The following is a 27048-nucleotide window of genomic DNA, read 5'->3' on the forward strand; positions in this document are numbered from 1 at the left end:
AGGTCTAAAATACCAGACGAAAACATGGGTCGTCACCAAAGGCCTGTACAAGCCTATTCGAAGTAATCAATGTTCTAGTGAATGCAATACACTCCACGAATACTGCGAATACTTCGATTAATGAATAGAACAGAAACACTGTAAAGTGATTATGGGTCAAGCCAGTGTTGCCAGGTTAGGGGTTTTCCTTCCAAATTTAGGGGGTTTTTTCACGATTAGGGGGATTTTTAGGGGTAAAATTTATTTGCGGGGTTTTTTGGGGGTAAAAAATTATTTCAGACCTTATAAAGTGGAGCAATTCTCAAGCAAATTCGGAACAATTCTAGCATGAGTTATGAGAAAAGAGATGCGGAAAGTCAACAAGAAGATTCTAAATACAAACAAGTATCCAATAGCATTAATTTCGTTATCTTTTTTAAACTCTTCTGTTGAAAGGGCATTTTTAATATTTGACAAAATTAAAAACAATCGTATTTTAACTTAGCAGCTGAAAGCTTTTTAAGAGTAAGCCCGCTTTTTAAATTGATATACATATTGTATTATTACATCCATAGAAAAAATAATTTCCTCAGGGATGAAATTTTAAACAAACGAAAATCTCTTTTGTTTTAAAGTATAGCAAATTTTATTTTTTATTTACTTCAAACGAAAAAAATTGAGCATCAAAAGAAAACTTAGTTTTTCTAAAATTTCGTTTCTCAGGACTCAGAACTCTTCTTTCAGGATATATATTTGTGTTAAATTTAATTTGTAAAGATAACGAAATTAATGTTATTGGATACTTGTTTGTATTTAGAATCTTCTTGTTGACTTTCCGCATCTCTTTTCTCATAACTCATGCTAGAATTGTTCAGAATTTGCTTCAGAATTGCTCCACTTTATAAGGTCTGAAATAATTTTTTACCCCCAAAAATCCCACCAAATAAATTTTACCCCTAAAAATCCCCCTAAACGTGAAAAAACCCCTAAATTTGGGGGGGAAACCCCTAAGCAGGCAACACTGGTGTGTAGCATACTCTTATAGTTGAGAGAACGAAATAACTTCATCTACACAGCTATGGAAATTATAAAACGAATGGAATTGGAATTCCGATTACATTCGAATACTTCAGAACATTGTTTGGTGCTTGCTTTATTGGGTTCTATTTGTTTTGGTTCACAATGTGCAAGGTTTATTTTTTACTCGTTTGAGAAATGGACAGTGAAGTTACTACTCGAATTGTGCGGCGTGTGCTTGAAGTATTTGCTTGTGCATTCGTTGCAGAGGTTTTGTCGACCCATACCATATTCGTCTGAACTAATTGTGGTCAGCTGGATTCTAGAAGTCCTAGAAATAAATTCGGAAGGTATATATATATGGGACTATACCAAAATATGGACCGATACGGACCATTTTCGACACACGTCTTCATGGCCCAAAGATACCTCTAGATTTCTAATTTCAGGCTAATTGGATAAAAACTACAGATTCTAGAAGCCCAAGAAGTAAATTCGGGAGATCGGTCTATATGGGGGCTATACCAAAATATGGACCGATACGGACCATTTTCGACACACCTCTTCATGGTCCAAAGATACCTCTAGATTTCTAATTTCAGGCAAATTGAATAAAAACTACAGATTCTAGAAGCCCAAGAAGTAAATTCGGGAGATCGGTCTATATGGGGGCTATACCAAAACATGGACCAATACTCCTCAATTTCGGCACACCTATTTGTGGTCATAGAATACAACTAGATTTCAAATTTCATGCAAATCGGATGGTAAATACAGTTTATAGAAACAAGCTATCGACTTGAAACCTGGCACGAGTAGTTGTTATTGATGTAGGTCGGATGGTATTGCAAATGGGCCATATTGGTTCACATTTACGTATAGCCCCCATATAAACGGACCCCCAGATTTGGCTTGTGGAGTCTCTCAGAGAATCATATTTCATCCGATCCGGCTGAAATTTGGTACATGGTGTTAGTATATGGTATCTAACAACCATGCAAACATTGGTCCACATCGTTCCTTAATTATATATAGCCCCAATATAAACCGATCACCCAGATTTGGCTTGTGGAGCCTCAAAGAGAAGCAAATTTCATCCGATCCGTCTGAAATTTGGTACATGGTCTCTAGGTTAGGTTAGGTGGCAGCCCGGTGTATCAGGCTCACTTAGACTATTCAGTCCATTGTGATACCACATTGGTGAACTTCTCTCTTATCACTGAGTGCTGCCCAATTCCATGTTAAGCTCAATGACAATGGACATCCTTTTTATAGCCGAGTCCGAACGGCGTTCCACATTGTAGTGAAACCACTTAGAGAAGCTTTGAAACCCTCAGAAATGTCACCAGCATTACTGAGGTGGGATAATCCACCGCTGAAAAACTTTTTGGTGTTCGGTCGAAGCAGGAATCGAACCCACGACCTTGTGTATACAAGGCGGGCATGCTAACCATTGCACCACGGCGGCACCCATGGTCTCTAACAACTATGCAAAAATTGGTCCACATCGGTCCATAGTTATATATATAAACCGATTCCCAGATTTGCCTTGCGGAGCCTCTAAGAGACGCAACTTTCATCCGATCCGGTTGAAATTTGGTACGTGGTGTTGGTGTATAGTCTTCAACAACCATGCAAAAATTGGTTCACATCGGTTTATAATTATATATAGCCCCTATATAAACCGATCACCATCTGATTTGGCTTGCGGAGGCTCTAAGAGAACCAAATTTCATCCGATCCGGTTGAAATTTGGTGCGTGGTGTTAGTATATGGTCTCTAACAACCATGCCATAATTGGTATATATCGGTCCATAATTATATATAGCCCCCATATAAACCGATACCCAGATTTGGCTTGCGGATCCTCTAAGAGAAGCAAATTTCATCCGATCCAGCTGAAATTTGGTACATGGTTTTAGTATATGGTCTTTAATAACCATGCCAGAATTGGTCCATATCGGTCCATTATTATATATAGCCCTTATATAAACTGATCCGGTTGAAATTTGGGACATTTCGCTAGTATATGGTCGATAACAACCATGTCAAAATTGGTCCGTATCGATCTAAATCAGCCCCCAAATAAACCGATCTCCAATCACAGAAAACTCATGATTGGCACACGGGCCAAAAAAAAAACTACCAAAAATTTTATTGCCGCAGAAAATTTTGTCAAAATTTTATTTCTATAAAAAATTTTGTCAACATTTTATTTCTTTAGGAAATTTTGTCAAAATATAATTTCTATTCAAAATGTTGTCAAAAATTTATTTCTATAGAAAAATTTAAAGTTTTTGTTTTACTTGGTCTGATAGACATTTTATATTAATTGGATTGATGGAAGATTTCTAAGCTGAATAAAAATTAAAATTTTTTTAACTTAGACTAAAAGTTACAAGCTGAGTTATGATTTTCGGTAACCGTAACCGCGTAACTGCGGTAACCGTAAATTGACTTGGCTGAATAGTTTTCCAATCGGCACCAATTAAATTTTTGATTGAATCAATTCAAAAATTAATTGATTTTTGCAATCAACATCAATTAAATTTTTAATGAATCATTTAACAAGTCAATTAATTTTTTTAATGAAATATTTATTTTTGCTCAATTAAATCGGCGATTCATACTCTCATTTTTGTGATTGAAGATATTTCAATTAAAAACAATAATTGCATCAAATAAATTCGTGATTGAATCAACAAAAAAATATTTTAATTGAAATGTCTTCAAAACGAAAATGATAATATCAATCAAAGTTTTAATTGGGCATTAACAAAGTTTCACTCATATTTATACCCTGGGAGCCACCGTGGTGCAATGGTTAGCATGCCCGCCTTGCATACACAAGGTCGTGGATTCGACTCCTGCTTCGACCGAACACCAAAAATTTTTCAGCGGTGGATTATCCTACCTCAGTAATGCTGGTGACATTTCTGAGGGTTACAAAGCTTCTCTAAGTGGTTTCACTGCAATGTGGAACGCCGCACAGTGTGTCCTTCCCATACATTCGACGGCCAAAAATAGAAGGAGTTGTACGAGAGTAATGAAATTTGGCACGAGTTCCTAATATAATAGAATTAAGAAAATTTCAAAGTATCGACAAAATCGGTTCAGATTTAGATATAGCTCCCATATATATCTTTCGTCCGATATGCACTTATACGGCCCTAGAAGGTAGAGTTTTACCCCAATTTGGTTGAAATTTTGCACTAGGAGTACAATTAGTAGCATAGTCTAGTGTGCCAAATTTTATTGAAATCGGTTCAGATTTAGATATAGCTCCCATATATATCTTTCGTCCGATATGAACTTATACGGCCCTAGAAGCCAGAGTTTTACCCCAATTTGGTTGAAATTTTGCACTAGGAGTACAATGAGTAGCATAGTCTAGTGTGCCAAATTTTATTGAAATCGGTTCAGATTTAGATATAGCTCCTATATATATCTTTCGTCCGATATGAACTTATACGGCCCTAGAAGCCAGAGTTTTACCCCAATTTGGTTGAAATTTTGCACTAGGAGTACAATGAGTAGCATAGTCTAGTGTGCCAAATTTTATTGAAATCGGTTCAGATTTAGATATAGCTCCCATATATATCTTTCGTCCGATATGAACTTATACGGCCCTAGAAGCCAGAGTTTTACCCCAATTTGGTTGAAATTTTGCACTAGGAGTACAATGAGTAGCATAGTCTAGTGTGCCAAATTTTATTGAAATCGGTTCAGATTTAGATATTGCTCCCGTATATATCTTTCCCATACAAATAATATTTCAAAAATGCCATATCTTCTGTAAATTTATAACTAGAATGTTTATTTTTCGCAAAAATGCATACAGCATCTATTAAATGCTGTTTTGAAAATATGAAGAAAATCAGCCCACTGTAACACCCGTCCCCCGTACAACCCCCATACAAAAATTGTACAGTTCACTCTATTTAATTTATTAACAACATTTTCACATCTTCGTGATAATCTAATTTTTTAAGCTTCAATTTCGTTCTTAATGAATTGATATATGGGTCGGAGGATATCAACAAATGATGCATTACGTCTTCGTTAGTAGAACAGCGCCCAGTCTTGCGCGAGTTATATAGCCTATAACGTTTATAGTCTTTATTCCTCGCTTCCTGCTTCATTATGGTATGTAAAAATTTATTTAAAAAAAAATAATAACTGATATATATAGCGTTATATTTTCTAATTTTGCAAAAATAAAATGCACATCAACATAGGTTCTATTTTTAGAATGACTGCAGGACTGCTACAATTTTAAAAGATTCTACACATTGCGTGTAATAATAAGTGACGTTATTATTCATTCAATCCCAACGTCTTTAATAGCTCAGTGGATAGAGTTGGCGGCTGGTGTGCGAACATCTGGAGTTCGAGCCCAACTCATGCTCAAGTTTTCATTATGGTATGTAAAAATTTATTTAAAAAAAAAATAATAACTGATATGATTTTAATTTCAGTGTACGAGCACTTTATACACAATTATCTTACAAATATACTATTTATAGTAATAGACATGCACACAGGCAAAACAACAACAAGCTGTAACGAAAGAAAGAGTGCGCAGTTGTTGATGCACTCGTAAAATAACGCATAACTCATATTTTTTACTGTAATTTTTTGGTTTTCCATTGTTTTTTTGGCCGCGGGCAAATATGGGCACAATTTTTTTTGAATCTGTTAGCTGAGACCCTCAGCTTTAATTTGGTATAGGACTCCATGTTTCGCACTGCTTCGCACACAACTAAAAGTTTAACGGAAAATCATAAATGTTTATTTTTTGGCCCAAAATAAAAAAAAAAAAATAATTTGTTGTTTTTTTGTTTAATTTTTATTTTTTTTTTAACTTACATAATGCTTGATGCCTATTTAAAGTGAAAAAAATTTCTATAAGGTACACCCGGTGTATAGTTTATAAGTAACAATGTTTTAAATATGACATAGAAAACTAACCTATTTGAGACTTGTTCACATATGTCAACTTTGCGCTGCTCGGGACAGAAAACCAATGGAGATATTTGCATAAAATTTTACACACATGACCTTTGTAATATAGTTTAACCAACTGTGCAAAAATCATCAAAATCGGAGAGCAGGTCCAAAATGATTTATTGCCGCAGCGGACACAGTGTGCGCCGTTCGGACTCGGCTATAAAAAGGAGGTCCCTTATCATTGAGCTTAACATAGAATGGGGCAGCACTCAGTGATAAGAGAGAAGTTCACCAATGTGGTATAACAATGGACTGAATAGTCTAAGTGAGCCTCATACATCGGGCTGCCACCTAAACTAACCTAACCTACCCCTGCGCCACACTGTGGACCAGGGTATTATATGTTAGTGCATATGTTTGCAATACCCAGAAGGAGACGAGATAGACATAGGAAGTCTTTGACAATATTGCTCAAGGCCGGCCCCTGAGTCGATGTAGCCATGTACATCTGTCCGTCCGTCCGTCTGTCTGTAAAGACATTTTTGTGATCAAAGTCTGGGTCGCAATTTAAGTCCAATCGACTTCAAATTTGGCACATGTTTTGGGTCAGTATAAACCGATTTCTTCTAAAATCAATAGGGTTCAATATTGATTTTAGCAGAAATCGGTTCAGTTTTAGATATAGCTCCCATATGTTATATATCTTTCGCCCGATATCTACTAATATGGCCCTAGAAGTAAAAATTTCATCCTGATTTTAAATTTTGCACAAGGAGTGCAAGTGATAGTGTCCCAAAGTTTGCCGAATTTGCTTGAAATAGATTCAGATTTAGATATAGCTTCCATATATATCTTTCCCCCGATATGCACTAATATGGCCCCAGAAGCCAGGGTTCAGATTTAGATATAGCTCCCATATATATAAATTTTTCTGATTTCGCAAAATTGGCCAAAATACCCACATTTTCCTTGTAAAACGCCACTGCTAAGCCGAAAACTTGTAAACATGACTCCAATTTTCCTATAATTCTAATATATATCTATCCATCGAGAGATCATAAGTACACTTTTGCAAAGTTGCCTACAAATTGCTTCAGATTTAAATGTTGCCCATATTTTTATACCCTAAACCACATAGTGGTCAGGGTATAATAAGTTTGATCGGCCAAACAATGTGCCTACCAGAAATATTGATTTTAGACCCCATAAAATATATACCGATCGACTCAGAATCACCTGAGTCTCCTGAGTCGATCTAGCGCTTGGTGTCCGTCCGTCCGTCCGTCCGTCTGTCCATGTATTTGTTGTTCACAGGATTCCGGTCGCAATTATTAACCGATTTGGATGAAATTTGGTACAGGGTGTTTTTTGGGCACAAGGACGAACGCTATTGAATTTGGAAGAAATCGGATCAAATTTAGATATAGCTCCCATATATATGTATCGTCCGATTTCGACATATGGAGTCACGTTGCGCTTTTTTACACACCGATTGTCATAAAATTTTGCACATAGTAAACTTTTTCATCACCCTTTAAGTCTGCAAAATTTTATCGAAATCGGTTCAGATTTAGATATAGCTCCCATATATATGTATCGCCCGATTTCCACAAATTTGGCCATAAAAACCTTATGTTATGTTATGTTATGTTATGTTTTCTAATTCAGTAGGGGTGGTTTAGGGTATGATATAGTCGGCCCCGCCCGACGTTCTACTTTACTCACTTGTTTTTTAATTAAAAACGAAACTTTATTAATTGACTTTGTGATTAACAAATTCATTGTATCAATTATTTTTTTTTATTAAAAAATAAAAAAATCTATAATTTTTTTAACTGACTTAGTTTTCCGAGTTTGATTAGGAAGTAAATTTTGTCATTTAATTATTTAATTAAAAATGTTCAATCATTGACCTAATTGATTTAATATTTCTAGTTTGATTAAGAAGTTACTTGTATCAATTAATTTTTTAATTGAAAAAGGTTCCAGATTCAATTCACTTTTCAATTGGAAATATTTTGGTGATTTTTTTTCTGTGTATCTTGGTTGATCTTTATTTCGCCCTAGCTGAATAAGGTTATTTGAAAGACCTATTGCTTGCTTATTGAGTTGAGGTTTTATATACACCAATATTTATTCAATTGAAAACGGCTATTCAGCTAGACGTTAATTTGCTGAATTACAAGTATACTTTATATTTTGATTGCATTTTTTTCTTTCTTAATTATATTCTTTAGTTTACTTACCCGACAGTAACATCGAATATATTACTACCCACAGAACTGGAAACAGCCATATCACCAAAACCTTTACGTGCTACAATAACTGAAGTTATCAGATCAGGTATAGAGGTACCTGCCGCCAAGAAAGTCAGACCCATGACCTATATATAAATTATAAAAAAGTTCAATTATAATAAATTTTTCTTATAAGAATATTAAGCGAAGAGCAAATAATAGATCATACCTCAGGTGGTATACGAGCCGTATCACCGGCCACATTGGCCCACCATACCATCAGATATGAGAAGGCCGCTATCCACAGTATGGAGCCAATGAATGTTATAGGGAATAACTTTTTGCCTTTGGGTGTACGTGTATCGGGCAATGTCAGCCACATTGGTATCAATAATGGAGCTACCAAAATATATGTTAAACGTTTACGGGCAGTATCGGGCCATGACATATTCAAAGGTTCGGGCTCATCTTCGATCTCTTGGGTTTGCTATAAAATGTGTGAAGGAAATTAGGCGCGAATAAGAAAAACAATAAAATAATTTCGATTAGCATACTTTTGGGAGCAAACCCCTAAAGGGTAAAAGGTTTTTTTTTTTTTAAGAAAATTGTATAAAGGATTTTGAAAAATAAAGATTTTAAATACTTTACAAAAGGGTAACAAATTTCATTTGTTATCAATATTGGGAATATTTAGAAATTTGGTTTCTTTTTTTTTTTGTTAAATTTCTTTTTAAATTATTCTTATTTTCTTTTGTACATAACTTTTATTATTAGCTTTGTTTTAGATATGTATATATATAAATATATTATATATACTATATATATATTTTTTTTTAATTTATTCATTTAAATGCTTTAATGTAAGGTGAGAGCTATGATAAAAAAAAAAAATTTGAGAAAAAAAATGTGCATCAAATGTTGAAAATGACAAGAAAATAAAATGATCAAATGAGTTTTTTTTTGAAAATGCTAAGAATGCAGATAAATAAAGAAAAAAAATTTAAAGCATATTTTGAGGCTAAAAATTAAAACTAAATATTTTTTTAAATTCTATATTAATTACAATAAATAAAAATACAAACACATACAACTAACTAAGTTTACTAACATGCATAAATTTTCCCAGGTGAAATTTGAATTTTTTATTTTCTAAATTTATGTGGAATTTTCCATTTCTAGATAAACTTTAATTTAATGCCTTATATTCTTTGATTTCCTTAATTTCCCTATTTGTTAGGTTTTATTTTATGTTACCATTTATATGACGTTGTAGTTTTGCTTTCTATAAAAATCACAACGAATGCTATTTGGGGCATTGGGGCACAAGTTGTCGTTTTATTTCCTTTTGGTTTTTTTTTGTATGGTCAAGACCACTACCCAATTTTTACCGCAAATATTTTTCCGCTTGATTTTGCTGCCTCAGGATTTGTGTGTGTGTGTGTTTTTTTGTAACCATTGGACAGGGAGTGGTAAATTTTTAAAAACTATTTTCGTAGGGGTTTTTTTCGCTTCACTAAACATTAGGAATATTGATGAGTTTCTTTATGGCCGAAAATTGATCACGTTGCCATAAACAAGGTCTGACATTTGTTTTTTTTTTGTATTTTTTTGGTTTCATTTTGCCAGTTTTTTTTTCTTGTTCTAGTTTAGGCCTAACCTTAATATGGTGGTATACTATGTAATATAACTATTAGGGTTTATCACTGCTTTCTGCCATCATACATTAATGTTAGGTGGATATGGATTTTTTTTCATTCGTGACATGATTCGCATCACTTGCCTGTTTACAAGCCCTTAGGATTATTCGTGATTTATATTCATCATTTAACAAGAATATAGATTAAAAAGAACCCAATTTGTATTCCACAAATACTATGTGTGCGAGTCCATGATTTATTTTCGAAAATAGCGAAAATGAAAATTCTGATGTTAATATCACAATATTAAAATAATAATATTAAAATAAAAGTAAAATAAAAATAAAATGAATTTTATTCAGCTGACTAAGGATTTCCGAAGGTTCACAATAATACTAGCCTGATTTAAAGGAATGAATTTAATGTAATAGAAACCTGAATACAGGTTTCTATTACAAAAAATGTAAAAAAAAAAACAAGTAAGGAAAGTCTAAAGTCGGGCGGGGCCGACCACTTTGTAGATCTAAATTTCCGATACCATATCACATCCGTCCAATGTGTTGGGGGCTATATATAAAGGTTTGTCCCAAATACATACGTTTAAATATCATTCGATTTGGACAGAATTTGATAGACTTTTACAAAATCTATAGACTCAAAATTTAAGTTGGCTAATGCACTAGTGTGGAACACAATTTTAGTAAAAAAAAATATGGGAAACATTTAAATCTGAAGCAATTTTAAGGAAACTTCGCAAAAGTTTATTTATGATTTATCGCTCGATATATATGTATTAGAAGTTTAGGAAAATTAGAGTCATTTTACAACTTTTCGACTAAGCAGTGGCGATTTAACAAGGAAAATATTGGTATTTTGACCAGTTTTGTCGAAATCAGAAAAACATATATATGGGTGCAATATCTAAATCTGAACCGATTTCAATCAAATTTGTCACACATGACTATATTACTAATTGTACTCCTAGTGCAAAATTTCACCCAAATTGGTCCAAAACTCTGGCTTCTGGGGCCATATAAGTCCATATCGGGCGAAAAATATATATGGAAGCTATATCTAAATCTGAATCGATTTCAATCAAATTTGGCACACATGACTATACTACCAATTGTACTCCTTGTGCAAAATTTCAAGCTAATCGGGATAAAACTCTGGCTTCTGGGTCCATATAAGTGCATATCGGGCGAAAGATATATATGGGATCTATATCTAAATCTGAATCGATTTCAACCAAATTTGGCACGCATAGCTACAATGCTAAATCTACTCCCTGTGCAAAATTTCACCCAAATTGGGCCAAAACTCAGGCTTCTGGGGCCATATAAGTCAATATCGGGCGAAAAATATATATGGAAGCTATATCTAAATCTGAACCGATTTCAATCAAATTTGGCACACATAACTATACTACTAATTGTACTCCTTGTGCAAAATTTGAAGCTAATCGGGATAAAACTCTGGCTTCTGGGTTCATATAAGTGCATGTCTGGCGAAAGATATATATGGGAGCTATATCTAAATCTGAATCGATTTCAACCAAATTTGGCACGCATAGCTACAATGCTAAATCTACTCCCTGTGCAAAATTTTGATCAAATTGGGCCAAAACTCTGGCTTCTGGGGCCATATAAGTCCATATCGGGCGAAAGCTATATATGGGAGATATATCTAAATCTTAACCGATTTCAACCAAATTTGGCACACTTGACTATACTACTAGTTGTACTCCTAGTGCAAAATTTCACCCAAATTGGGCCAAAACTATGGCTTCTGGGGCCATATAAGTCAATATCGGGCGAAAAATATATATGGAAGCTATATCTAAATCTGAACCGATTGCAATCAAATTTGGCACACATTACTATACTACCAATTGTACTCCTTGTGCAGAATTTCAAGCTAATCGGGATAAAACTCTGGCTTCTGGGTCCATATAAGTGCATATCGGGCGAAAGATATATATGGGATCTATATCTAAATCTGAACCGATTTCAATCAAATTTGGCAAACATGACTATATTACTAATTGTACTCCTAGTGCAAATTTTCAACCAAATTGGACCAAAACTCTGGCTTCTGGGGCCATATAAGTCCATATCGGGCGAAAGCTATATATGGGAGATATATCTAAATCTTAACCGATTTCAACCAAATTTGGCACACTTGACTATACTACTAGTTGTACTCCTAGTGCAAAATTTCAATCAAATTGGGCCAAACCTCTGGCTTCTAGGACCATATTAGTCCATATCGGGCGAAAGATATATATGGGAGCTATATCTAAATCTGAACCGATTTCAATCAAATTTGGCACACATGACTATACTACTAATTGTACTCCTTGTGCAAAATTTGAAGCTAATCGGGATAAAACTCTGGCTTCTGGGTTCATATAAGTGCATGTCTGGCGAAAGATATATATGGGAGCTATATCTAAATCTGAATCGATTTCAACCAAATTTGGCACGCATAGCTACAATGCTAAATCTACTCCCTGTGCAAAATTTCAACCAAATTGGGCCGAAACTCTGGCTTCTGGGGTCATATAAGTCCATATCGGGCGAAACATATATATGGGAGCTATATCTAAATCTGAACCGATTTCAATCAAATTTGGCACACATGACTATATTACTAATTGTACTCCTAGTGCAAATTTTCAACCAAATTGGGCCAAAACTCTGGCTTTTAGGACCATATTAGTCCATATCGGGCGAAAGATATATATGGGAGCTATATCGAAATATGAACCGATTTCAATCAAATTTTGTACACTTAACTATACTACTAATTGTACTCCTAGTGCAAAATTTCAACCAAATTCGGCCAAAAATCTGGCTTCTGGGGCCATATAAGTCCATATCGGGCGAAAGATATATATGGAAGCTATATCTAAATCTGAACCGATTTCACACTTGACTATACGACTAAGTGTTATGTTTGTACAAAATTTCAAGCAAATCGGTATAAAACTCTGGCTGCTGGGTCCATATTAGTGCATATCGGGCGAATGATATATACGGGAGCTATATCTAAATCTGAAGCGATTTCTTCCAAAACCAATAGGGTTCTATTCTGACCCAAATTAGGAACATGTGCCAAATTTGAAGGCGATTGGACTTAAATTGAGACCTAGACTTTGATCACAAAAATGTGTTCACAGACAGACGGACGGATGGACGGATGGACGGACAGACGGACAGACGGACAGACGGACAGACGGACAGACGGACAGACGGACATGGTTATATCGACTCAGGGACCCACCCTGAGCATTATTGCCAAAGACACCATGTGTCTATCTCGTCTCTTTCTGGGTGTTACAAACATATGCACTAACGTATAATACCCTGTTCCACAGTGTGGCGCAGGGTATAAATATAAATTCAGCAAAGATGAGAAGGTTTGTCTGCAAGAAGACTATAGATTGACATGACAAACAGGTATTCAGCAAAGCTGAATACGGGTTTTTGTGGGAAGACTAAAATTTCATATTAGCTGAATTAGGTAGTAATGGGTAAAAAAACATATTCAGCAAAGCTGAATACGGATTTCTGTTACGAAAAATGTCAAAAAAATTGGTCATCCCATTTGTAAGAGAGACATAAACTCAGAATATGTTTTTCTGTAGGAAACCCAAATTTTAGCATGGATAAATTTTTTTTATCCAAAATATCCATCTATACATAAATTCAGCAAATATGAATAGGTTTTGCCACAGGGAAATTATAAAAATTTTGTTATCCCAATTGCTGAAAGGGCTGACTTTAACATAAATTGAGTACTGACATGTCTGTAGAAATATGCATTAATTAGAAAAACAGAAAACTTCAGCAAAGCTGAATAAGACTAATTTTGTAGGAAGACTAAAATCTAGCAATGAAAACTTAAATATTAATGGGCATTCGAAAAATTCAGCAAAGCTGACAATGATTTCAATAGAAATACCATACAACATATCATTCACATCGATTATAAAAAGCTTAGGTATATTTTAGAAAAAATATAAATTCAGCAGAGATGAGAAGGTTTGTCTGCAAGACAAACAGGTATTCAGCAAAGCTAAATACGGTTTCTTTGTAGGAAGACTAAAATTTCATATTAGCTGAATTAGGTAGTAATGGGTAAAAAACATATTCAGCAAAGCTGAATACGGATTTCTGTTACGAAAAAATGCAAAAAAATGGTCATCCCATTTGCAAGAGGGACATAAACTCAGAAAATATCCATCTATCCATAAATTCAGCAAATATGAAATTATAAAAAAAAATGTTATCCCAATTGCTGAAAGAGCTGACATTAACATAAATTCAGTTCAGACATGTCTGTAGAAATATATGCATTAATTAGAAAAACGGAAAAATTCAGCAAAGCTGAATAAGACTAATTCTCTAGGAAGACTAAAATCTAGCAATGAAAATTTAAATATTAATGAGCAAGAGAAAAATTCAGCAAAGCTGACAATGATTTCAATAGAAATACCATACAACATATCATTCACACCGATTATAAAAAGCTTTGGTAAAGAAATTGGTCATCCCATTTGTAAGAGAGACATAAATTCAGAATATGTTTTTCTGTAGGAAAACCGAATTTTGGCAAGGATAAATTTTCTATCCAAAATATCCATCTATCCATAATTTCAGCAAAGATGAATAAGTTTTGCAATAGGGAATTTATAAAAAGTTTGTTATCCCAATTGCTGAAAGAGCTGATTTTAATATAAATTCAGTTCAAACATGTCTGTAGAAATAGGCATTAATTAGAAAAACAGAAAAATTCAGCAAACCTGAATAAAACTTCTAAAGGATTTTATAAAATTATATGTAATTCTGGTTTATTTTCTTTGATTTTTTTTGGTTCTGCTAATTTTTTAATTGAAAAACTTTAACTCGGCCAGAACTATAAATTAATAAAAAATTATTTAGCCTAGTTGAATAGTTAAGTTTGCACACGTATAAATAATGGCTGAATAAGGCTGATTGGGAATTAAAGGAATTTTTCTATAATCAAATGAAATCTCTGAATATATACCTTTTCGAAAGTAAACATTTATTCAGCTAACCTAAATTATATATCCCATGCTAAAATTTTAAGTGACCCATTGAGAATTCCTTACGAAAACTCAACTTGTATTTGAATAAAACCGTTATTCGAATAAGCGGAATAGGATATTCCATAGAAATATTTTAGGTCTGATAATCTGAACAGTGATTTTTGTAGGAAATCTTTAATTCAGTCTGGCTGAATAATATTTTTGTCGGTTGATGTTTTTTCTTCTTTTTTTTGAGAAAATACAATAAAGGTAGACTAATTAATTTTTCAAATCCTGGTGAAGAATTCTGTAGGTGAGCTTTATATATAATTCAGCTAACCTGAAATAGGTGGGTAAGGGCACGAATATTTTCATTTAAGTAGAAGGAATAAGATTTCCCATATAAAAATTTAAATTTAATTTAAAGCTAAATTTAGTCAGAATAAGGCTGTCTACGTGCAGATAAAGGATTTGATTACCTTCTAGAGCGAAATGCTTCTGTTTTGGATGGGAATATGTAATATTAGGTTAAAGGTTAAAGTGGCAGCCCGATTAAGATTCAGGCTCACTTAGACTATTCAGTCCATTGTGATAATATGTAATATTACTAATCCATTTATTTTTTTAATTAAAATAAAATTCCATTGGATTTATTAACTTTGTAATTAGAATTAAACCATATTTTGTTATTTTCGTATAATAAAATGTCACATATGAATAAGATATTTTTTAATTGGAAAAAATTGGAATAAAGAATTTTTTTTTTGATATGGAACCTTTCATTCAGCATAGCACAAAAAGCGGTTTTATAAAAATACTTCTATTCAGCATAGCTGGGTAAGGATTTGGTTTAAGAAAAAATAGCATATATCTAAAACACAAATATTTGATTTTTATATGTACACACATGTAGAAAAAAATACATATTTATCTGCAACAAATTACACATAAATAAAGTTCTTTTTCAACTGTTCAAATATTTACAATTTCTGATAACCATTTTTACGGTTCTTGTTTAAATTGCTAGTTATTGGCAAAATATTTTTTTGTGTGTATATAAGAAATGTGATGAACATTTGTAACCGCCCTTTTCTAATCATGTTATGGTTGTCTGCATGGGAATTCATTAAGTTTTAATTTCTTGTCAAAACTTGGGAGTTCCTTCCGTACAGGGGTTGTCACAATAGCATGAACCCAATCAGCCCACTAAGCAGAGAGGTTGCAAGACTCACATGTGAATCATGACAATGTCATTGATGATTAAAATTTCCATTAACATTGTGGTGGCTTAAGAAGATTATCTTAACATTTTCTTTAAGATAATATCAGATGGTGTACACCAAAAACAAAAAAAAAACAGTAAGGAAAGTCTAAAGTCGGGCGGGGCCGACTATTTTATACCCTGCACCACTTTGTAGATCTAAATTTTCGATACCATATCACATCCGTCAAATGTGTTGGGGGCTATATATAAAGGTTTGTCCCAAATACATAAATTTAAATATCACTCGATCTGGAAGAATTTGATAGACTTCTACAAAATCTATAGACTCAAAATTTAAGTCGGCTAATGCACTAGGGTGGAACACAATGTTAGTAAAAAACCAGTAAGGAAAGTCTAAAGTCGGGCGGGGCCGACTATATTATACCCTGCACCACTTTGTAGATCTAAATTTTCGATACCATATCACATCCGTCAAATGTGTTGGCGGCTATATATAAAGGTTTGTCCCAAATACATACATTTAAATATCACTCGATCTGGAAGAATTTGATAGACTTCTACAAAATCTATAGACTCAAAATTTAAGTCGGATAATGCACTAGGGTGGAACACAATGTTAGTAAAAAAAAAAATATGGGAAACGTTTAAATCTGAAGCAATTTTAAGGAAACTTCGAAAAAGTTTATTTATGATTTATCGCTCGATATATATGTATTAGAAATTTAAGAAAATTAGAGTCATTTTTACAACTTTTCGACTAAGCAGTAGCGATTTTATAAGGAAAATGTTGGTATTTTGACCATTTTTGTCGAAATCAGAAAAACATACATATGGGAGCTATATCTAAATCTGAACCGATTTCAACCAAATTTGGCACGCATAGCTACAATGCTAATTCTACTCTCTGTGCGAAATTTCAACTAAATCGGAGTTAAAAATTGGCCTCTGTGGTCATATGAGTGTAAATCGGGCGAAAGCTTTATATGGGAGATATATCCAAATCTGAACCGATTTCAAGCAAATTTGGCACGCATAGTTACAACGCTAATTCTACTCTCTATGCAAAATTTCAACTAAATCGGAGCAAAAAATTGGCCTCTGTGGGCAAATGAGTGTGAATCGGGCGAAAGCTATATATGGGAGCTATATCGAAATCTGAACCGATTTTGCTGATATTTTGCAAGTTTTTCGAGACTCATAAAATATTCGGATGTACGGAATTTGAGGAAGATCGGTTGATATACACGCCAATTATGACCAGATCGGTGAAAAATATATATGGCAGCTATATCTAAATCTGAACCGATTTTTTCCAAAATCAATAGGGATCGTCTTTGAGCCGAAACAGGACCCTATACCAAATTTTAGGGCAATCGGACTAAAACTGCGAGCTGTACTTTGCACACAAAAATACATCAACAGACAGACAGACGGACAGACAGACGGACAGACAGACGGACAGACAGACGGACAGACAGACAGACAGACAGACGGACATCGCTAAATCGACTCAGAATTTAATTCTAAGCCGATCCGTATACTAAAAGGTTGGTCTATAATTACTCCTTCTTGGCGTTACATACAAATGCACAAACTTATTATACCCTGTACCACAGTAGTGGTGAAGGGTATAAAAATATTGACAAAATTTTCTATAGAAATACAATCTTGACAAAATTTTCTATAGAAATACAATTTTGACAAAATTTTCTATAGAAATAAAATGTTGACATAATTTTCTATAGGAATACATTTTTGACAAAATTTCCTGTAGAAATAAAATTTGGACAAAATTTTCTGTAGAAATAACATTTTGTTAAAATTTTCTATAGGAATAAAATTTTGACAAAATTTTCTATAGAAATAAAATTGTAAAAAAATTTTCTATGGAAATAAAATTTTGACTAATTTTTCTATAGATACAAAATTTTACAAAAGTTTCTATAGAATTAAAATTTTGTTAAAATTTTCTATAGAAATGCAATTTTGACAAAATTTTCTATAGAAATAAAATTTTGACAAAATTTTCTATAGAAATAAAATTTTGACAAAATTTTCTATAGAAATAAAATTTTCACAAATCTGAAGTGTTTTAACAACATTTTCTTTAGAAATAAAATTGTAGCAATATTTTCTATCGAAATAAATTTTTAAAAAAATTTCTATAGAAATACAATTTTGACAAAATTTTCTACAGAAATACAATTTTGACAACATTTTCTATGGAAATAAAATTTTGACATAATTTTCTATAAAAATAAAATTTTGACAAAATTTTCTATAGAAATAAAATTTGAACTAACGTTTCTATAGAAATAAAATTTGGAAAAAATTTTCTATAGATACAAAATTTTGACAGAATTTTCTATGGAAATAACATTTTGTTAAAATTTTCTATATAAATAAAATTTTGACAAAATTTTCTTAGAAATAAAAATTTGACAAAATTTTCTATAAAAAAAATTTTTGACAAAATTTTCAATAGAAATAAAATTTTGACATAATTTTCTATAGAAATAAAATATTGGCAAAATTTTCTATAAAAATAAAATTTTGACAAAATTTACTATAGAAATAAAATGTTGACAAAATTTTCTATAGAAATAAAATTGTAACAAAATTTTCTATAGAAATAAAATATTGACAAAATTTTCTATATACATAAAATTTTGAAAAAATGTTCTATAGAAATAAAATTAAAGCAAAATTTCCTATAGATATAAAATTTTGACAAAATTTTCTATAGAAATACAATTTTGACAACATTTTCTATAGAAATACAATTTTGTTCAAATTTTCTATAGAAATAAAATTTTGACAAAATTTTCTATAGAAATAAAACTGTGACAAAATTTTTTATAGAAATAAAATTTTGAGAAAATTGTCTATAGAAATAAAATTTTGACCACATTTTCTATAGAAATAAAATTTTGACAACATTTTCTATAGATATAAAATTTTTACAAAATTTTCTATAGAAATAAAATTTTGACAAAATTTTCTATAGAAATAAAATGTTGACAAAATTTTCTATAGTAATAAAATTTTGACAAAACTTTCTATAGAAATAACATTTTGACAAAATTATCTATATAAATAAAATTTTGTTAAAATTTTCTATAAAAATAAAATTTTGACAAAATTTTCTATAGAAATAAAATTTTTACAAAATTTTCTATAGAAATAAAATTTTGGCAAAATTTTCTGTAGAAATAAAATTTTGGCAAATTTTTCTATAGAAATACAAGTTTGACAAAATTTTCTATAGAAATAAAATTTTGTTAAAAGTTTCTATATAAATAAAATTTTGACAAAATTTTCAATAGAAATAAAAGTTTGACAAAAATTTCTATAGAAATAAATTTTTGACAACATTTTCTTTAGAAATAAAATTTTAGCAATATTTTCTATAAAAATAACATTTTGACAAAATTTTCTATAGAAATAAAATGTTGGCAAAATTTTCTATAGTAATAAAATTTTGACAAAACTTTCTATAGAAATAACATTTTGACAAAATTATCTATATAAATAAAATTTTGTTAAAATTTTCTAAGGAAATAAAATTTTGACAAAATTTTCTATAGAAATAAAATGTTGACAAAATTCCCTATAGAAATAAAATTTTTACAATATTGTAAATAGACATAAAATCTTCACAATATTTTCTATAGAAATAAAATTTTGACAAAATTTTCTATACGAAAATCTATACCATTAAATTCAGCCTAGCTGAATAAGGTTTCTCATGGAAAAATCATTCATTTAGCAAAACAAAAAGTTTCCTATAGGAACGCTGTAAAGCACCCAGGCTGCAGAGAAATTTTTATTCAGCAGGATGTACGGAGATGGTCCGATAAGTTCTTAGTCCCAACTCTTGATTCAAGAGCATTCAACAGGAGTGTGGTACATTTGTATATTTGTTTTTGCAGTGTGTGGAAATGTTCGTAAAGTCTCCCCTTTAGTGGAATTATTTTCTAGGCTACATACCTGAAACCACTCATTTCCAATTCTTTGCAAACTTTGCTGTAGAAAATCAATGATTGCTTGGTATAAGGGATTCTGTGAGATTTAACATATTGTCATTCTTATTTGGTTTTCGATTAGAAATATTTTTTGGATTGTATACAAAATTTTGAATTTCCTTTAAATTTAAGTCATATATATATTTTTTTTTTGAGTGTATTACGTATTTGTGGTGGGATTTCCGAAATATGTTTTCAAAACCTTAAATGCTCCTAACACACATGTGCATCATTTCTGGATTGTATTCTAAAAGCTTTTCATGATCCCCTCTTAATGATGACATACCATAGCGTTGACTGACATTCCATTTTTTGTGAATAATTTATGAAGAAAAGAATTTTCGTTTATATCAGCACAGGGGATTTGTCAATTGAATAGAATTGTGATGAGAAAACATTACATTTATGGATGAATACCCATCATATTTTTTTTGTACACAGAATGGATGACAGGGAGCTTGACATGGTTATATTTGGTTTAGTTTCATATGTTTCCTCACCATAGGTACAAAAACAAAAAAAAAAAAACAAGAAAATGGTTTTGAAGAAAATTTATCGTAAAAGATTTATGAAATACTGAAATGATAATGAAGTGCTTATAACTCATTTAGATTAAAGGGGTAAGGGTAAAAATTATAAAGTAGTTTTAATAAATAATTAATAATTCTGAAAGTCTCCTCTATTAAAGTTTTTATAAAGCCAGGTATCCCACAAGCTTTTTTTAAGTTTTATTGCTGAATAAGTGTTTTAATCGCTCAAATTAATTTTTGTTTTACAAAAACATATTCGTTCGTTTACTAAAATAAAGGGATTATATATCCACCATTAAATAAATTTTCCCTTTAAAGAAAAGACAGATAAAGAAAATCAAAGATACTCTCATTTAGGCTCGATGAAAAACGTTGTCAACAATGGCGAATTAGAATTTTCTTAGTGGGACTTTATTCAGAAGATGAGATTAAGGTCCTAGTATATCTAAGTAAAATTTTTCCAGAGGAAAATCATATTCATCAATGATGAATAAAGATTTGCCCAAGAATACATGAATCAATTTAAGGGTTTCTTTAAAAGGGGCCTATTAAGCTGAGCTGCATTAAAATTTTTAACAAGAAACATTTTTATACCCTCCATCATAGGATGGGGGTATATTAACTTTGTCATTCCGTTTGTAACACATCGAAATATTGTTCTAAGACCCCATAAAGTATATATATTCTGGGTCTTGGTGAAATTCTGAGTCGATCTAAGCATGTCCGTCCGTCTGTGGAAATCACGCTAACTTCCAAACGAAACAAGCTATCGATTTGAAACTTGGTAAAAGCAGTTGCTATTGATGTAGGTCGGATGGTATATAGCCGATCCCCAATCACACAAAAATTGGTCCATATTGCCAAAAAAAAAATCTACCAACATTTTATTCCTATAGAAAATTTTGTCAACATTTTATATCACTAGAAAATTTTGTCAAAATTTTATTTCTATAGAAAATTTTGTCAACATTTTATTTCTTTAGAAAATTTTGTCCAAATTTTATTTCTATAGAACATTGTGTCAAAATTTTATTTCTATAGAAACTTTTGTCAAAATTTTATTTCTATAGAAAATTTTGCCAAATTTTATTTCTATAGAAAATTTTGTCAAAACTTTATTTCTATACAAAATTGTGTAAAAATTTTGTTTCTATAGAAAATTTTGTCAACATTTTATTTTCATAGAAAATTTTGTCCAAATTTTATTTCTATAGAAACTTTTGTGAAAATTTTATTTCTATAGAAAATTTTGTCAACATTTTATTTCTGTAGAAAATTTTGTCAAAATTTTATTTCTATAGAAATTTTTTGCAAAATTTTATTTCTATAGAAAATGTTTCAAAATTTTATTTCTATAGAAAATTTTGTCAAAATTTTATTTCTATAGAAAATTTTGTCAAAATTTCATTTCTATAGAAAATTTTGTAAAAATTTTATTTCTATAGAAAATTTTGCCAAAATTTTATTTCTATAGAAAATTTTGTTAACATTTTATTTCTATGGAAATTTTTGTCAAAATTGTATTTCAATAGAAAATTTTGTCAAAATTTTATTTCTATAGAAAATTTTGTCAAAATTTTATTTCTATAGAAAATGTTTCAAAATTTTATTTCTATAGAAAATTGTGTCAAAATTTTATTTCTATAGAAATTTTTTTCAACATTTTATTTTTATAGAAATTTTTTTCAATATTTTATTTCTGTAGAAAATTTTTCAAAATTTTATTTCTATAGAAAATTTTGTCAAAATTTTATTTCTATAGAAAATGTTGCCAAAATTTTATTTCTATAGAAAATTTTTCAAAATTTTATTTCCATAGAAAATTTTGTCAAAATTTCATTTATATAGAAAATCTTTCAAACTTGTATTTCTATAGAAAATTTTTCAAAATGTTATTTCTATAGAAAATTTTGTTAAAATTTTATTTCAGTAGAAAATTTTGTCAAAATTTTATTTCTAAAGAAAATTTTGTTAAAATTTTATTTCTATAGAAAATTTTATCAAAATTTTATTTCTATAGAAAATTTTGTCAAAATTTTATTTCTATAGAAAATTGTGTCAAAATTTTATTTCCATAGAAAATTTTGTCAAAATTTTATTTCTATAGAAAATTTTTCAAAATTTTATTTCTATAGAAAATTTTGTCAAAATTTTATTTCTATAGAATATTTTTCAAAATTTTATTTCTGTAGAAAATTTTTCAAAATTTTATTTCTATAAAAAATTTTTCAAAACTTTATTTCTATAGAAAATTTTTCAAAATTTTATTTCTATAGAAAATTTTTCAAAATTTTATTTCTATAGAAAATTTTTCAAAATTTTATTTCTATAGAAAATTTTGTCAATATTTAATTTTCAAAATTTTATTTCTATAGAAATTTTTCCAAAATATTTTATTTCTATAGAAAATTTTGTCAAAATTGTATTTCTATAGAAAATTTTGTTAAAATTTTATTTCAGTAGAAAATTTTATCAAAATTTTATTTCTATAGAAAATTTTGTTAACATTTTATTTCTATAGAAAATTTTGTTAAAATTTTATTTCTATGGAAAATTTTGTCAAAATTTTATTTCTATAGAAAATTTTATCAAAATTTTATTTCCATAGAAAATTTTGTCAAAATTTTATTTCTATAGAAAATTTTGTCAACATTTTATTTCTATAGAACATTTTGTCAAAATTTTATTTCTATAGAAAATTTTTCAAAATTTTATTTCTATAGAAAATTTTGTCAAAATTTTATTTCTATAGAATATTTTCTTAATTCGATTGTGGATGACAGTCTGTACGCAATTCATGGTGGAGGATACATAAGATTCGGCCTGGCCGCACTTACAGCCATATACACTTCTTCTCTCTAACGGAATCAAGGATTTTTTTTTTATAAAATCACATTCAAACAATTAAAGAACTATATTCAGCTAAGCTGAATTAAAGTTTTAAGACAGAAAAAACGGTTTTCTGAAGAAGATCCTATTCAATAATACAAATTTCCCTTATAGTACACGCTCAAAAAAAAATCGCTTCTGTAACATATACTCCAAACACATTTTGCTTCAAGCATATATATATTTTCAGGATTTGTCCAAACAAAATATTGTTTGTATTGTTCAAACATATTATGTTTCACCTTAGGGCATACACTGGTAGAAAACAATTTTAATGAAATTTTCTTTGTGTGGATATATTTTTAAGGCGTCAATTGGTTACTTTCATTATTCTCTACGAGTAGGTCTCTCTTTCTAAACACATATATTTTTATAGGCTATATCTACATTAATATATGTTTGAATCTAAACATATTATATTTACAAACATTTTATGTCCCAAACATAATATGTTCTAACATATTAACATATATGTCCCAAACATGTTATGCTAGTTTATGAACATTATATGCTTGCACTTAAAAATATTGTGTTAAAAAAATTTGAGTTCCAAACATATAATTTTTACACCCAAACATAAAAAAACACTCTTTTTCGTACGTGTACATTATTCAAGTAACCTCCATTTCTGATTTCCTTTAAAAGAGTCCCATTAGGCATGGCTTAATTAAAGTTTTTGGCCTGGTTTAGTTTTTTTTTTATAAATAAATATTTTCATATATAGTTATTTTGATGTTTCTAGAAAATTTACTTTAAACAAATGGACTTTAAGGGATATATCCTCTGCTCTTCTTTATTTATAATGTCAACAAAAATATACCGGATAAACCTTTTGTCCATCTTGAACATCATTTGTTATTGTCCAACAATAAAATATTTTTAAAAGCTAAATTACTATTTACATATTTCTTTCCTTTTGTAGCTCTCGGCATTTATGTCTATTTGGCCACATTTTTATTTTATTTTATTTGTTTTTTGTTATTGGAGTGGAATTTTTTCACTCTACCCATTCATGGGATATACTCGGTGTCCTTTTGTTATGTATTTTACTTAATTTTTACATTTTTACATTTTCCATTCACATTTAAACGTACACTTGGGAATGTGGGTAGAAATATTTGCTTATATTTTTCTTCCGAATATCAATTTTGGTATATGGAATTTATTTTAATTTATGATGGATTTTATGCAGAAGAAAATAGAACTTACAAAAAAAACTATGGGAGCTATACCTAAATCTCGATCACCTCAGGGGCGGACCCTCTGCGGTCATATGAGTGTAAATCGGGCAAAAGATATATATGGGAGCTATACCTAAATATGAACCTTACAATGGTGAAGTTTTATCTGGAGGATCAGTAGAACCATCAAGATTTTCAACAACCATCACATCAGCCGTTTCGATCGAGTCATCAAGAATATCCCATTCACAGATCTCGCTGACTCTCGCAATAATCCTCGATTTAACTTTGGTGAGCTTTGAGGTAGTATAAATCTCCTCTCGCATACGGTGTCCAGCCATGTCTGCATTTTTGGTATCTCCCTCGATTTCGCGATCAACGATCAACTCAGGGGCCGACTCTCTGCGGTCATATGAGTGTAAATCGGGCGCAAGATATATATATGGGAGATATACCTAACTCTGAACCTTACAATGGTGAAGTTTTATCTGGAGAATCAGTAGAACCATCAAGATTTTCAACAACCGCCACCGTGGTGCAATGGTTAGCATGCCCACCTTGCATACACAAGGTAGTGGGTTCGATTCCTGCTTCGACCGAACACCAAAAAAGTTTTTCAGCGGTGGATTATCCCACCTCAGTAATGCTGGTGACATTTCTGAGGGTTTCAAAGCTTCTCTAAGTGGTTTCATTGCAATGTGGAACGCCGTTCGGACTCGGCTATAAAAAGGAGGTTCCTTGTCATTGAGCTTAAAATGGCATCGGGCAGCACTCAGTGATAAGAGAGATGTTCGCCAATGTGGTATCACAATGGACTGAATAGTTTAAGTGAGCCTGATACATTGGGCTGCCACATAACCTAACCTAACCTAACCTAACCTAACCTATAGTCTCTAACAACCATGCAAAAATTGGTTCACATCGGTCCATAATTATATATAGCCCCCATATAAACCGATCCCCCGATTTGGCTTGCGGAGCCTCTAAGAGAAGCAAATTTCATCCGATCCGGCTAAAATTTGGTACATGGTGTTTGTATATAGTCTCTAACAACCATGCAAAAATTGGTCCACATCGGTCCATAATTATATATAGCCCCCATATAAACCGATACCCCGATTTGGCTTGCAGAGCCTCTAAGAGAAACAAATTTCATCCGATCCGGCTGAAATTTGGTACATGGTGTTTGTATATAGTCTCTATCAACCATGCAAAAATTGGTCCATATCGGTCCATAATTATATATAGCCCCCATATAAACCGATCACCAGATTTGACCTCCGGAGCCTCTAAGAGAAGCAAACTTCATCCGATCCGATTGAAATTTGGTACGTGGTGTTAGTATATGGTCTCTAATGACCATGCAAAAATTGGTCCATATCGGTCCATAATTATATATAGGCCCCATATAAACCGATCACCAGATTTGACCTCCGGAGCCTCTTGGAAGACCAAAATTCATCTGATTCAGTTGAAATTTGGTACGTGATGTTAATATATGGCCTCAAACACCCATGCAAAAATTGGTCGATATCGGTCCATAATTATATATAGGCCCCATATAAACCGATCCCCAGATTTGACCTCCGGAGCACCTTGGAAGAGCAAAATTCTTCCCATTCGGTTGAAATTTGGTACGTGATGTTAGTATATGATATCCAACAACCATGCAGGAATTGGTTCCTATCAGTCCATAATTATATATAGCTCCCATATAAACCGATCACCAGATTTGACCTCCGGTGCCGTTTGGAGAAGCAAAATTCATATGATCTGGTTGAAATTTGGTACGTGGTGGTAGTATATGATATTTAACAACCATGCCAAAAGTGGTCCATATCAGTCCATAATCATTTATAGCCCCCATATAAACCGATCCCGAGATTTGGTTTTGGAGGAGCAAATTTCATCCGAGTGAGTTGAAATTTGTGGATGACAGTCTTTCGTAAAAGTTTCTACGCAATCCATGGTGGAGGGTACATAAGATTCGCCCTAGCCGAACTTACGGCCCTATATACTTGTTTTTCTTAAGATTTGGGGCAAAGAATCAAAAATCGCCTGGCAACACTGGAGTGGCGTCAAATCCCACGATGGCCTTTCCATAAATCGCCTCAACGACACCAAGATTTACCTCTGTGCGCTTTCTTCACATTCTTAGGGATCCAAAAGAGTGCCGTCTGGTGGTCTCAGATGGACGATTATGTGCACTATAAAATTCACGAAGTGCTCTATAGACATTTTTAATTGATCACTGTTTTTGAAAATAAATGTCCACGATTTGGAAGAGGTGTTTCGGGAGTTAAATTATTGATGATGATTTGACAA

General features: G+C 31.4%; 2 protein-coding genes across 9 annotated transcripts in view; one reads left to right on the forward strand and one right to left on the reverse strand.

Annotated features, from left to right (window-relative positions):
* Positions 1 to 27048, reverse strand: part of Nckx30C (solute carrier family 24 member Nckx30C) — a 544602-nt gene that overhangs the window by 30235 nt on the left and 487319 nt on the right. For all 8 annotated transcript variants that reach the window (XM_075293614.1, XM_075293615.1, XM_075293619.1 and 5 more), the window contains 2 exons: positions 8413 to 8670; positions 8193 to 8329 (listed from right to left, as the gene is read on the reverse strand). In XM_075293614.1, the coding sequence (XP_075149729.1) occupies positions 8193 to 8329; positions 8413 to 8670 (395 nt within the window). The remainder of the gene's footprint in view (positions 1 to 8192; positions 8330 to 8412; positions 8671 to 27048) is intronic.
* LOC142227557 (uncharacterized) lies at positions 1058 to 5790 on the forward strand. The gene is made up of 3 exons (XM_075298072.1): positions 1058 to 1170; positions 5279 to 5419; positions 5475 to 5790. The coding sequence occupies exons 1-3, from the start codon at positions 1058 to 1060 to the stop codon at positions 5560 to 5562; spliced, it is 342 nt and encodes a 113-aa protein (XP_075154187.1). The 3' UTR covers positions 5563 to 5790.

Source organism: Haematobia irritans, chromosome 2 (genome assembly GCF_050003625.1).
Source record: "Haematobia irritans isolate KBUSLIRL chromosome 2, ASM5000362v1, whole genome shotgun sequence".
Taxonomy (NCBI): Eukaryota; Metazoa; Arthropoda; class Insecta; order Diptera; family Muscidae; genus Haematobia; species Haematobia irritans.